Source organism: Glycine max, chromosome 17 (assembly GCF_000004515.6).
Source record: "Glycine max cultivar Williams 82 chromosome 17, Glycine_max_v4.0, whole genome shotgun sequence".
Taxonomy (NCBI): domain Eukaryota; kingdom Viridiplantae; phylum Streptophyta; class Magnoliopsida; order Fabales; family Fabaceae; genus Glycine; species Glycine max.
In genome coordinates this window covers 8812429-8827085 of record NC_038253.2, presented here as the reverse complement: position 1 = coordinate 8827085, position 14657 = coordinate 8812429, and the positions used below count along the sequence as shown (strand labels likewise).

The window sequence follows — 14657 nt, the reverse complement described above, 5'->3', positions numbered from 1 at the left end:
GGAGCCTACTTTGGAGCTAATGATAAATGATTGATCTTATAATAAGTGTGGCAAAGTCTCCATGTTTGAGTCTCTCAAGTGTGGCTGGAGGGATGTATGTTGGCTTTAGGGGAGACACATTAAGCGCAGCATTTACACCTTCAAGTTTGAAGCCCTTGAGTTCGGAATTAAACTTCAGTACTAATAGTATGCAGGATTTTTATAATATTTTTTAATCACTAATTATGATGATAAATTTATTGATTATTATAATGATTTTATTAAAAGTCATATAAATGATATTTAAACTTTTTATATAAAAAATATGTACCTTAAAAATAAATAATACGAGACATAAGTAATATTTTTTATTTTTTATATATCGTTTTTAAAGATTTTTTATTTATCTGTCATTTTAAATTTTAAGACGATATTAATTACTAATTTTAATTATGAATAATTGTAATAAAAATGAGAAAATTAATTATTTTTTAATCACTATGTACCATAATCTTAAACGATTAAAAAATGAAACGAAGAAGAAAAAAATACTATTTCTATTGATTTTTTTAAAATTGAAGTGTTATTTTATATATGCTTTTATAATAAGTAAATAAAGTTGTGTCTCACTAATAATTTAAACTTTGTACACCATTGTTGATTATTAATAGTACGACCCATTGTCAAATTATGTCTTCGAACAACTGGATAGTGCTAACAAATTGGTTTTTTTAATATTTCGTATAAATTATAAAAGGGATCAGAATATCATCATTTAGAATTCGAAAATTTCCTCCATAAAATAATGTTTTAATTTATAACAAAATTCATCATCAATTTTAAATACGTAAATATGTAGATAGGCTAATACGCATTCATTTTTGCTTTTTTTAAAAAAGAAGAAGAAGAAGTCAAATTAGTCAGTATTAATCTACACCACAAATGTACAATACGTGCAATCTCCTTCACAAAAGAAATATCCCAATCTGTACTCAGTCTAAAGCTAACTCTTAAATTCTTATAAGTTTATATAATTTCAGGATACATAACAGAATTTAATCATATGCATACACTCTATCTTTACTTCTTTAATCAGACTCGTACAAACAAAAATGAATTTTTTAATTTACACATGGTTTTAGTCTCGGTATAAATACACAATTTGAGGTGGTTATATTGGGTAAGTTAGGGTATATTTAGGTTGCATTTTTATTTTATGTTTTTATTTTTTATTTTCATTTTTTGAAAATTATTTTTATTTTTAAAATATTAAAATTATGAAAATATGTTTGGTTTGATTTTTTTTTTTAAGAAATAAAAATACTGAAAATTTATGATATATTGACTTCTTGTCTTTTTTGTATTTTTAGATTTGTTTAAAATTACATTCCTTATAATCGTATTTTCATTTTACCCAAAATGAGATTTCTATTTTCAATACTGAAAATGAAATTTTATTATTCTTATTTTCTGGTTGTTTTCTGTTTTCATTTTCACTGAAAATGTTTTAAAAAATCCAACCAAACACATTTTCATCACCATTTTTCTGTTTTAAGTGAAAATGAAAACAGAAAACAGTTAAACCAAACATCTCCTTAAATTTCCTATAATAGCTTATTGAGTCAACTTAGTTAAAAAGCTTCTTAATGGACCTTGTATGGACTCAAATCATTCTAGAGCCACTTTTCTCCATTGATAAACAACTCTTTTTAAGGGAGATTTTCTAGTGTTTAAGAACTAATTGAGTAGTTACAATTTACCGTTAATAAGTAAAATTATTTGTGGGACTCACAGGCCAACATGTCATTGAGGTCCTGTTTGATAGGATTAGGGTGCTTCCCCATTCCACTATACTTTGAATTTTTTTTAAAAAAAAATCTCTTACATATGTTTTTGCTTATGAGGTAATTTGTCTATGTTTATTATTGTTTTTATATGCTAGCTAGCTACTTTTTTAAAACTACAATTTAGAAGTTAAATATGACAAACCAAGTAGCAGACCTTCTATCGGAACATGGTCTCAATATTGACATTCATGGTCATGTTTTTAATTTTGTTCCTTTTTTTTTTTAAACCTGGCTACTTTAGTTGATGTAGCTACTGTTCATTTTTCTCGTGGTTTTTAATATAGTTTCTCGAGGGCCCCAACCCCGATCTTTCACCTAGAAAAAAAATATAATTAGAGGTTAAATATAGTAAATAATGGGTAAAGTATTTAGTTATGTTTTTTCTTTTCTACTTTCTTTTTGGTTCATTATAGAATTGAAATGGTAGATATTAAAGAGATTGTTACGTTATCGAATAAATTTAAGAGTTTTGGTATAATCATTTTTAAGTTAGTAGTTACATGAGTTTGGGTACATCAAGAGAAAGCGAGGGAGAATTAAAGAGTTTCTAACAGTACCAAACTCTTAAATTTTTTAGGGAAGCATAGAATTTCTTGTAGATTAATTATGTTTTAAAACAAAAAAATGTAAGTTCTTAAAATATGTTTTTTAAATAATGTTTTTGAAGTACTTAATTTTTGTAAGATTTGAATTTACATCTCCAATGAGATTTTAAAGTTAATTAAAAACCACTGTTAATTTTATATATTCTAACAACTCGCCATCAGAATAATTGACGTGACAGAAAAGTTATTTACACAAGCAATTTAAGAGTTGTGAATAATCATATATGTATAGAATGTACTTTAAGTTTTTAAGAATTATATTACTTTTAAAGAGAAAGTTTTAAAAAAATTATATTCTATGAAATATAATATTTATTGAAATATAAGTGTGAGATAAAAATTTTCGGTGAGTAAAAGTGAAAAAATTAAACATCAGGAATAGATCTATAAACTTGAGATTCAAGATTTTAGATTAAAATTTAGTGTCATGATTTTAGATTAAAATTTAGTGTCATGTGACGAGTTAAAATGATTGAACTTTTAATTATATATGTTTTAAAAAAATTTAATTAAATCTGATTTTTTATTATTATTATTATTAATATATGTGTGGGTAGAAATTTACTTTGTAAGTTCTTGCAGAAAGTCTAAATCATGCATCATTTTAGTTCAAAATGATAAGATTCCAATGAACTTTCCGGAACTAAACATCAATCAACATAGATCTTTTATTTTTTCAAAAACTAGTACCGTATTTCATCTCTGTAGTACGTACTAGAGGATATGGACTATCTTACAAGAACAGAGAAATGATGCACTATTCTGACACTTTTTTCTTAAAGGGGAAAAAAAGAAAGAACAGTAATAATAAATAATAAATAAGGAGTTTTGTCCATTGAACCATATAACCAGACGCTCATTGTTTCAGAAAAGCAAGGGGTGGAATCTGGTATCATTATGTTACACTTTTTCCATCGCGTGTTTGATTGCTGTGTTGGGTTTGGTCTCTCACACTGCTTCCAGGTCCAAACCCCCCTAGCTAACTGTTTTTAATTAATACCTAATTTTTTTGTTTCCCTGAAGGACCATATGGTGTTAAAAAAGGACCGTACATTGGATTTTGCTTTATCCTAATAGTGACAAGATAAGATAAGGTCAAATATATAGGCAAGATATTTTGTCCAATATTTGAATTATAATAATAATATCAATATGCATGCTGTTGGGATATTGATTAGGTCATGTGTTTTGGTCTTAAGCCATGGCTAGCAACTTCTGATTTGAGTACCAACATGTTAAATAATTGCCCACTGAATCTTCTTGTATCTTGGATATGCACATGCTGGTATAATAAGGGGAGAGAAAGGTTTCCGTCGCCACCTAAGTAACCACTGAGAAGGCATTATTGCTGGTTTTCTTCCTTTTACTTTTCTAGCTTCTTTTCACGTTATGGTATTCACTCACTGGGTTTGGGTTTTCTTTCTTGCAGGGAAATGAATTGGCTTTGTAAGTGTAGCTTTAACAACTATAATAAAGATACATAACACAGACTTTTGGCAGGTCCCAGAACAGTGACTGGGTTGCCATTGTACTATTCATTTGTCCCCAGTTAACGAGGATGTTTACCTGTTTTTCACCAAGCATGCGTCCTGCCCCAGATTTCTAATCTTGCTGAGGTAAATATTGTATGTTGTAACTGAAAGAATCTTGCTACCAAGTACGCATGAGGAGTACAGAGATGTCTCCATTTCTTTTACCAAAAAACAAACATCTCCATGATCCACTTTGTGGTGGACACTATGTAGAGTATAAATATTGATTAACCAAAAATTTTGATTAAAAAGGGTGTGCACTTAACTTGAAATTGCAAGAGCATTGTGTTTCAAAAACTTCTTGGGCCAAGAATAAAAGTTTGATTCTTGCTATCACCACTCTTCTAGTTAAATTGAAATTTTTTGTTGGTACAAAGTTTGAATGGCTAAATTGTTCTTTAAAGGTAACTTGTTCTATGAGAAGTTTAGCAATGTGTGGTTACTGGTTAGCATTAGATATTCAAATCCCATATCATTACGAAGGTGAATTCCTCAATAATAAGCCTCGAAATTTTAACTTGGATTTTCTAATTTGAGCAATGGATGACTTGCATGTGACAAAACTATAGAGATGGGGCAACATGGCCTATCAAAATATCTCAATTTGGTCGGGACACTTTTATCTATAATATGTCAAATCAATGAAAAGAAAAAAGCCTAATCATGTTCCCATTAAAAAAAAAAACAGAAGCCTATTCTCTCATGCTAGGCATCTTGAAAAGGAATGGTGTGAGCTTACGAAAGATTACAGCATGATTGATGCTAGAAATGGCATAAGTTTCAATTACTGACGATAAGCAGATTCCATAAATAATTGCTGCTTTGATATCAAAAGGAAACTTTGTGACTACCTTTATTACATAAACGAATAAATTAAAGTAAATTCAGATTCCTTTTCCCAATTCAAATTATCAAGGAAGACAGATATTAACAGAATACAGTCCACAGACAATTATGCTATGCATAAAGACATATGCCCTCTATGTTAGTATCAAGTATATATACTGATTCGGGTGGATAGTTATTTTTAACATTACCCAATTAGAATATAGGATCGGATATATGTGTGCAAACAATAAAAGATATTGAGGAACTTAACATTATCTTGCTAAGTGGCCTTAATTTCCTAACAAATAATACGTATTACGATTAAAAATGTTGCTGAAGATATAAAATACTAATAGTAGCAAGCAAATTTTTGTGTACACTAGAAGTATGATTTGGTTCAATATATTTTAAATAAAGCATAAAAATCTGGCAACTAAAGTAGCAAAATGTTATTGCCACTGAAACGCAATTGATTGAGGTTTACTGCAAAAGACTTTCTGAGATGTGAGGCCTTTCATATACATATAGGGGAATTCTCAATTACAGCAATAGCAAATGCAAATGGCAAGTTTCTTTCCATAATGATGGTTAGCTCTCTAATAAAAGAGCCCAAATAAAATCAATGTATCATCATCATTCTTCCCTCATTGTTCTGGCCCTGACATATTTTAAACACCCAAAAATTATATAAGCTTGAAATGTCCATCTCCACACAACAACAACAACAACATCAACATAGGAGGCATTCCAACCTTGGTTTCAATCAATGATTGAGCCAGCAATAGAGAAGAGGATCACTTCCCATCATTGACGCTGCTTGCCGGTATTCAAGGGAGAAGCCCTCATGCTCTTGGATTGTGTGTATGTGAACTGTGGAGTTCCATCTTTCTTCTTCCGTCTACCTTGTTGAGACAAGCGAGAGTGATAAGACAAGATTGCAAGGTCATTAAGATCCTGCAATGGAGTCAGAGCCTTCACAACTTCATCCACGTTAGGACGGGATTTGGGGTCTCTAGTAAGGCAATTATAAGCTAACTGGGAAATCTTCTGCACTCCTTTTAGAGAATAATTTAGTTCAAGGCGAGGATCCACGAGTTGGAACAGTTTTCGCTTGTCAGCTAAGTATGGCCTAGCCCATGAAACAAGATTTTGTTCCCCACTCGGGCGCTTCTTGTCCATTGATCTTCTTCCTGTTAATATCTCAAGTAACACAACTCCAAAGCTATAAACATCACTTTTAGCTGTCAAGTGTCCTGGTAAAAAAAAAACAAGAAACACAATTGGTTAGTTCTCATAGGTCTTAGAAAGCCATCTACACCATATTGTGGTGCCTGGATAGATGAGCATGGGATGAAATCATCAGAATGTTAACAAGTCTGAGCATTTTGATGCCCTTTGCAAGCTCTTACTCGTACAAGACACTAGAAATACGTCAAAAGGTATCATCAGAGTTAACTATTCTTGCTTACTAATAACTAGTAAGCAACTTATCTCAAAGATTACATGTGTTGCCAATGTTGGGAGTATTGAAGTTAAAATGAGATATGCAAACAGAGAAACAAACTAAATAAACACATCAAGTCAATTATCTTGACATGATATCCATTGCAGCTCAGCATATGATTCAAATGCCTTTTGGAATGATTGGCATGTGCTGCCTTTACATAATGTGCCGCTTCGTAGCAGACATTGAACTCCATGATACAACTATTAGCACAACATTTACAGAAGTTCTTGTGCTGCATTGGATACTAAAGAGTTTTCTTGTCCTTTCAAGCTACCTACTGCTACATTCTTACCTGTCATGACATATTCTGGAGCAGCATAACCATAAGTTCCAACTACCCTGGTAGAAACATGTGTTTTGTCTCCTTGAGGCCCTGCTTTTGCTAGACCAAAATCTGAAAGCTTCGCATTATACTCCTAATAAAAACACTACATGTCAATAAGTAATCCAAAAAAACAAAAAAAGCTTCTCAAAACCTTATTTCAGTAACCACATACCGTATCAAGCAAGATGTTAGATGTTTTAAAATCTCTATAAATGACTGGTTCGGGACCATTATGGAGGAAGGCCAATCCTTTTGCTGCACCAAGGGCAATCTTAATCCTGTTGGACCACGGAAGAGGTACAGTTCCTTCAAATATAGGCAAAATCAGCACTTTTATTGTTAGATACAATGATTAAGAGGAAAGAGACCAGAAAATAGTAGTTGTAAGGTGTTCCAGATCTATCATCATCAATAAGAATATGGAAGCAATGAGAGGGGGAATGCCAAATAAAGGGTGAAAAGTAAAAGTTATTAGGTGATACAGAAAACATTCAGGAAAGAGTATGAACTGATGAAAAGAAGAAAAAAAAATTCTGCAAATTTCTCAAAGCATACTGAAATTTTATAGGATTTTTGATATTTTATGCGGTAATTCTACGGATTATTTCCAATAACCATAGAGTGTATAAATTCCTTCTTTTACTTTATACAGTCATTAGCTACTACTCAAGAAATACTTTATGATAAATGACATCACATTTTGCTGGATAGTTATAATTTTATATAAAAAAAAATCACTTGTGATACAAGCCATAATTAATTGCTCCAATAAAATTCCTAAAAGGGGGAAAGAAAAGCAAAATATATGTTGGTGAAGAAAGTATTCTACAATGTTGCATAAAGTCACAGATTAACCAAACCACATCACTTCAAAACAATTCATAGGTTTTATTTATTACTCTAGCAACAGGAAATGACTTGTGCAAGAAACCTAAAAACTGTTACCGTATAATCTCTAGATATAGCAATCCATACAATTCCTATGTAGAAAGGCAAGGCAAGGCAGAAACTCACTTCTGAATAGATGATTTTCTAGACTTCCACGGGTCATAAACTCGTAAACAAGAAGCCTCTGATCATCTTCAATGCAGTAACCAATAAGTTTCACAAGGTTAGGATGGTGAAGCTGTCCAAGAAAGTCAACTTCAGCCTGCATCAACAAAATGCCATGTTGTTACAATCTAATCTCCAGCATATCCTAAACAACTCTTTACAACACCAATCTACTAACCCAAAGCAGAAGATATTTTACTAACCACCCATTCTCTATGGCCCTGAAGGCCATCTGGCTTCAAGCTTTTGACAGCCACTGTAATCCCTGACCCAGGTTTCGCCGGTGCCGTTCCATCTTCCTCAATCCAACCTTTGAAAACATAACCAAAGCCACCCTCCCCAAGAATGCTATCGGGTCTGAAATTCCCAGTTGCAGCCTTTAGTTCTTGAAATGTAAATTGAAGGAGCTGGCAAGGAACCTTATTCTCCTGAGATGGGGGATCAGGATTATCAGAAGATAATCGAGCTTCATTTGGAGGGCATAGTTCTCTATTGCTAGCATTCAAGTATCTTGTCTCGGTTGCTGCATCAATACAAAGAATGTGAAAGCTTCCTTTTTGAAAGAGTAATGCTATAATCCATAAATAAAATAGATGATAATTGCATTTAGCTTGGTTTTGGATCTGACAATGCCAATTGAAGCACCATCATAACACAAAAATCCTTGATTTCAGCTACAAAATCTTTGAAACTTCAAATTTCAGAAAATGCCTTGGAATGAAAAGTAGAATTTTACAAGAGGAACTAGTTTAGTTTTCCTCTTTGTACCCCACGTTCCTTCAAAGGAATCATGAAGTTAGCTATGCTTAAAGTGCTGAAACATGAAGATGGAGAAAAAGGGTTCTGAGAAAGCTGAAAAATATCCATCTTTTTAACTACCCACATCATAATTAAACTCCATAAAAATGCCTGCCACAAAAAGTTCATTTTTTTTCAAAAAAAAAAGGTTCCCCAGAAAACGTCATGATTTTAATTTTGAAGTAAACCCAGAATCACAGCAAACTTATTGCGGATTCAGAAGGAAGCTGGAGAAACAGAGAGAAGACTCGTATAGCGGGAAAAGACTCAAATGGAGCATTTGAGAGAGGGTGGCATGACACTAGGCTATTTTTTAGATTCACAATGAAGGAGGAGAGAAAACAGAGTGAATTTTGTTTCCATCGTGGAAACAGAGGGTATATGTACCTGCATCATAAACGAGACTAGTACGAGGGATAGTGTTAGGAGAGTCTCTGGAAGCTGAAGAAGGTTTGCACGCACCTCTAACGCCGCGTTTGAGGACAGCCCAGCAACCGCACTTCTTCTTCTCGTTCTCCATGCTCACAACAACAACTTTCATATTCATGGGCTCCTTCTAGTGAGTGAGAAGAACAACAAGTCAACCATGGCTGGTTGAGAAAGAAGAAGAAGAAGAAGAAGAAGAGAGAGTGACGAGAGAGAGAGAAGAGGAAGAAATGGTGTTTGTGTTTGTGTTGGAGATTGCAGGCATCATCATCGCAGTGTGTACAAAAAGAACTTTTTTCCCACCACCTTTTGTGTGGGGGGTGGGAATGGGGCACACTCTCTTTCTCTGTATTTTTTTTTTTACCTTTCTGCTGCTTGAAATTACCAAAACATAACAACATAAAACCTCATGTCCAACAAAGTTTTATCATTTTTTTTTTGGGAGTGCCTCCTTCCTTCATGCCTTTCACCGCCATTCATTCATCAATCCTTTATTCGTAACAAAAACCATCTAGTATTTTACTTTATGTTTCTTCTTTAATATTATGATTTCGACATTTTTTACGGTCTATCTTTGGTTCTAACTTTTGCATTTATTAATTTATTACTTTATCATTTTTTTTAACAATTTAGCTCTTTACTATTTATCTACTTGCTTAAATTTTATCACCTCGGTTTCTTTTTAATTGTCAATTTTTTTAAAAAAGTATTATACATTATTTGTAAAATTTAAAATCACATTAATTATTCTTTTATCAATTATACCCTTTTTGTCTTTTAATTTTTAATTAATTTATACCTACATTTATCATGGAATGAAAAAAAATTGAGTAAAATAGACAATTCTACGGCTATTTCACACTCTTTTTCTATAACTAACGAAAATATTTTACACAATCATCTTAAACTACCTTACTTTTATCCTTTTTATTTGTGTACTTCATTTTATTAGTCGCCTGCCCATTTAGTTTTTTAAGAAAATTTAAATGATTTATTTATTATAAATTTAATTACAATATATTTATAAAATCTGATAAAATATTTATTCATAATAAACTATATTATCTATAAAATATTTATCACGTGTGTAAAAATACTAGTTATTTAATAAAAAAAATTATTAAATATTTTTATATACTTATTAGTCATTCATTTTTATAAAATTTGATACAAAAATTTATTGGAATATATGTATATATATATATAATTCTCGTGGATTTTGTAAGTATTTGATGTTATTATAAAACCTTTGACAGTATCATAAAAGCAACAATTCACAAAAGAGTGCGATTCTTATACTATTTATTTTTGCATCTTTTTCTATCATATTATTTATCTTATTTCATATTTTTTTCTACCTTTTCATATTATAAAAATTATGATAAAAATCAATATGAAAATAACATTACTCTTCAGCAAATGTATAACAAGCATGGAGGTAACATCTCCCATCATACGAATTAAATTGTATTTGGATAAAAATTGGAAATGTGTTTTTTGAAAATTTCAATATATATTTCTAAATTTCAAAACTGAAAATTTAAAGAAAAATTATTTTGAGAATAGAATTCTTTAAATTTCCACAACTCACATTCAAACATAAACTTTTGTTTTTTAAGCAACATTCAAACATGAACTTAAAAAGGTAGAGAAAATAATTTTTTTCAAAAGCCATTATCTAGATACGACGTTTACAAGATTCAATAAAATAATGCTGTAAAAAATAAAGGTTGAATAAAATAAAATAAAAAAATGAATATAACGCATTTCAGAACATTGTTTGGGGTTTCTGATGACCAGAGTATATAGATTTTTGTTGTTTGGTTTCATCATTGATTCATTCATGATTCTTGCTGATTGTTGGTAAGTAGTAAAACTGAAACAATGGGTTTAGGGTATTTAGCAATTATCCTTACAGATTATTATTATTCTTGTCAGGGGAAGAAAGACACTCTCTACCTGTATTTTTTATTGAAAGGAAATAAAAATAATAAAGGAGAATAATAAAGGCAGTTTTAGTTTTTTTTGTTTAATACATGTATGCACTTTTAGTACCACTTTGTATTTAAGGTAGTTTGTTTATTATTATCTTACTTATGTGGAATCATAGATTAAAAATCTACTCTGATTCTAACGGTCGAACCGGTTCAACTGAGATCTAGTAACATAATCGGACTGGTTTGATTAGTGGACTGGTCATACATTTGACCCAGGATGATCCGATCAGACCCGACCAAACACGACCGGTTTGGGGTAAACATAGCGACTTAAGCCAGTTTTTAAAACCCGTTTCTTGTAAAAAAACAAAAAAAAATGCTAAAAAAAACTCGAGACTTGTGTAATTGTGTTATTGAATTATCATTTGTGAACTTGTGTTATCAACTTTAATACTTTAATTGTTATTTTGGATTTTGAAGTATAAATGAATTTTTCTTAGTCACATAATGTTAATTATATACTTATATATAATAGATATATGTATAATTTTAATTTTTTTAATATTTACCGAGTCAAACTGAGTCAATTACTGATCTACTGCTAACTCATTACTTCAATTGGATCACTAACCAAACCGGATTTCATAATTTTGTGTGCAACTATTGAGAATAAAATAAAATAAAAAATATGAAAACTAAACGGATTATTTTTTATTATTAATAGGAAATTAAAATGTGCAATTAATTTTATAACAGTTAAAATGCATATATATATTATTTTATTTTTAAATCGTACATATATATATAATTGTTAACTATTTTTCTTTTAGTCATGTGTAAACAGTTGAGTGTATGTGTAACTATTGTGGGTAAAATAGATAAAAATAATAATGTGGAAACTAAATGGGATTATTATTATTATTATTATTATTATTATTATTATTATTATTATTATTCACCTCGGGGCAAAAATTCAACGATTCAAAATGAAAAAAAAAATCCCATAAAAGACAAGGATAGGCACATTATTGTGGCTTGCAATATAACATACAACTCCTTATTGGACATTGGTTATTTAACATAGGGGACTTCTCTACATTGCTTTGACTTTCCTCCTCTTCATCTGCGGAAAGATTAATGTTATATGGTTGTGTAAGCAGCATATTGGCACAAAAGATCCGCAAAAAAGAGTTTGCGATATGTAAGCCATCGCCACCAAAAGCTCTTATAATTAGGCGTCAATTAAGTTACACTTATTAAACAATTTAGAGTCTTATAATTGTTTGGTCAAAACTAATAGAAAGATGGTCAAGAGCATATTTGAGTGCAATCCCATCACTCTCTCTCTCTCTCTCTCTAGGCATTGGGGTGGGATAGATTCCTACATGGATGCATGAGCAATGGGTCTAGCATCGGTGGATTTCTCTTGAAGAGGCATATTTAAGGGAGAAGGGAAAGAAAGAAAGAGTGAGTGGGGGAGAGGGAGGGAGAGGTTGCTTGGTGAGAGGTCATTTCATCAACCAACTATAAACAAAATTGTATTCTATGATGCTTGGGGCGATGAAAAGCAATTTGAGATCCTATTCTTTTTTCTTTTTTTTCTACACTGTGCTTGCAACTTGAGAAACCTTGTTGGAGAGGAGTGATGCCAATTGCCCCCACTAAGTTTGTGGGTCCTAATCTTTGGCCCCCACCATATACTCACTAACACATAGAAGTGACACACAGGATGAGGGGAGGAGGGTTTTGGAATAGTGACTAGTGTATGGCACTGAAGGCCATCATATGGGCAAACAACAATTCCTGTTGTTGGAGGGATAAAGTTATCAAGCCAAATAATTGGCATGAAAGAAAAAAAAAATCCATCAGAACTATATTTTTTTCATAAATATTAATGTAACACATAATATGTCACACCATGTTTTTTTTTTCTATTAAAAGTTTAAATAAATTAAATCTCGATCACTTATTAAAATTAGAACTGACTTCATGACTTAAAAAATACCTACAAAAATATTTATAAACTACCTATCAACAAGATTCTTTGGTTAATATTCAGATTCCAACTCATATTTTTGTTAAATATAACTTTAGCCTTAAGTCAACTTTTGTTGATTAAAAAGCTCCACAGCTATTGAGACATTATTATCTAGGGCCCAAAAATCCCTACACAATACATACTATTAGCTTGACATCTCATTGGATTCACAATCAAATACATAAAGGTATAATAAAAATGAGTAATTTATTGTGTGCTTATGAAAGTATTGCAAAGACGGTGAAGAACTTGAGGTAACATGGTTCCGTGACTTCCGTCCAGTCAAGCATCAACATCATGCAATCAAGCAATAGTGTCAGGGAAGCACGCAATAGATGGGCGCCATTGGTAGTAAAGGCACATACATAGATGATAAGATATCTTAAAAGAATATGTCATTTGTGTCCAGATGCTTCATGCTTCTCAACTTTTCCGACCATTGTTCCTAAGCCTAAGCCAGGACCAACACCAAATCTTTAAATGCTAATTTAAGTTCAGCTGCAATATCAATTCTACTGGCGGATTTTTTTATTTACCATATTATAAGTATCAAATATTTATTGAATTTATCTGTAAATAAGTTTTGTTGAAAAAGCTGACTAATTACTCTTTATGCAGCCTTTTCTCTAAGCAATTTTATTTTTATTTTTTAAACTGAAATTTGCCACATCCGCAGCTAGCATTTTATTGTGTAAAAACTTAAGAAAAGAACAAGCATGAAGCTATAAATATCTCGAAGAAAAAAATGGTAAAGCATTTTCTCAGTTATAGTAAATAAGATCGACCAATTGTTTTAAATGAGCCTGTTATTCTTGTGATTTTTTTTTTTATCATGTCGTGAGGTAAAGTAGAACGCAAATGTAAACGGTTTATGTTGGGAAATGAGATCTGGAGTAAGATTTGCTGAAGAGAAAGGTGAAGATTCTCGTAATAGAACAACTTAATGGACCAAAATTCGTGTTCTTTTTCTTCTAAGTTACTATCTAATAAATTACTCAACAGATGTAAGAGGTTAATGTTTGTACTTTGTAGGTTCCCACTATCGTCGGCACATCAAAAAGTACCTTTGGCAAACTGGCAATTCAATTCGGGCACTTCTAGCCAACACACGCAAACTAGGTATGGGATTGCCTAATAAATTAGTATCAGATCATCTCTAATTCAATATTTTCAATTTTAAAATTTTAAATGAATTCTATCATTACACATTACGTTTTTTTTTTTACAATTTAACTACTCTTCCAGTGTATAAACTTAAAAAGAAAAATTACTAAATGAATATTACAAATGATGATACCTTGACCGACTTCATCAAGTCTCTTCAACACTCGCGACTTGCAAGGTTGTGTAGTCTTCTAATTAAGAAGCTTCATCATCTTCTGGTGCTCAAAGTTTGTCGGATTGCATACTCTTCTATTCACAAGGACCTCAGTCATAATCATTAGACTCGATAATTCCTCAAATCATGTCACTCATCATTGAAAAGAACTTGAACAATAATGAACTACAATAACTCTTCAATTAGTATCACAATCATTTCATCTTCATGAAAGTCACTCAAATTATATATTAATGGGAACACACTCTCTTCAATATAAACATATGAAAGCCATTTTTTTCATTGAAGATGGTTTGAACGTGTTTCCAAACACACTCTAAACTAAAAGCACAAATATTTTGTATCATGTCAAAAAAATCCATACCTATGAGTGAGTATCTACGAGATAAAATTTGTCACAGATGGAAAATCAATATCTAAATTGGTACTGATGAATAATTTAA

The 14657-nt window shown here is 31.3% G+C and overlaps 1 protein-coding gene and 1 long non-coding RNA gene across 5 annotated transcripts; one reads left to right on the top strand and one right to left on the bottom strand.

The window, feature by feature from the left end:
- Positions 1-1511: 1511 nt before the first annotated feature.
- On the top strand, positions 1512-4214 carry LOC102664934 (uncharacterized). Its single transcript, XR_419062.4, has 2 exons — positions 1512-3782; positions 3861-4214. It is a non-coding gene; the product is annotated as an uncharacterized lncRNA (long non-coding RNA).
- Positions 4215-5285: 1071 nt separating this feature from the next.
- On the bottom strand, positions 5286-9294 carry LOC100785385 (probable serine/threonine-protein kinase PIX7). Of its 4 annotated transcripts, none has more exons than XR_005889320.1 (7): positions 8937-9269; positions 7880-8199; positions 7638-7773; positions 6796-6929; positions 6591-6714; positions 5544-6044; positions 5286-5449 (listed from the first exon to the last, which is right to left on the bottom strand). XR_005889320.1 is itself a non-coding variant. In XM_006600681.4 (6 exons), exons 1-6 carry the CDS (start codon positions 9019-9021, stop codon positions 5596-5598), a joined length of 1323 nt encoding a protein of 440 aa, XP_006600744.1. In that variant the 5' UTR covers positions 9022-9294; the 3' UTR covers positions 5286-5595. The 4 variants fall into 4 exon arrangements, 2 of the variants coding, with proteins under 2 accessions (XP_006600744.1, XP_006600745.1); XR_005889319.1 differs by having other exon boundaries at positions 8862-9266; XM_006600681.4 differs by having other exon boundaries at positions 5286-6044; positions 8862-9294.
- Between the last annotated feature and the right edge of the window lie 5363 nt (positions 9295-14657).

Bases quoted from the DNA above. Each gene is read 5' to 3' on its own strand.
- LOC100785385 (XM_006600681.4), bottom strand. From the start codon at position 9,021: ATGAATATGAAAGTTGTTGTTGTGAGCATGGAGAACGAGAAGAAGAAG. The intron at 6,930-7,637 runs GTGAGTTTCTGC...CTATATTTGAAG, and splicing joins AGAAAATCATCTATTCAGAA to GAACTGTACCTCTTCCGTGG. The intron at 6,045-6,590 runs GTAAGAATGTAG...TTTTTTTACCAG, and splicing joins TCCAGAATATGTCATGACAG to GACACTTGACAGCTAAAAGT.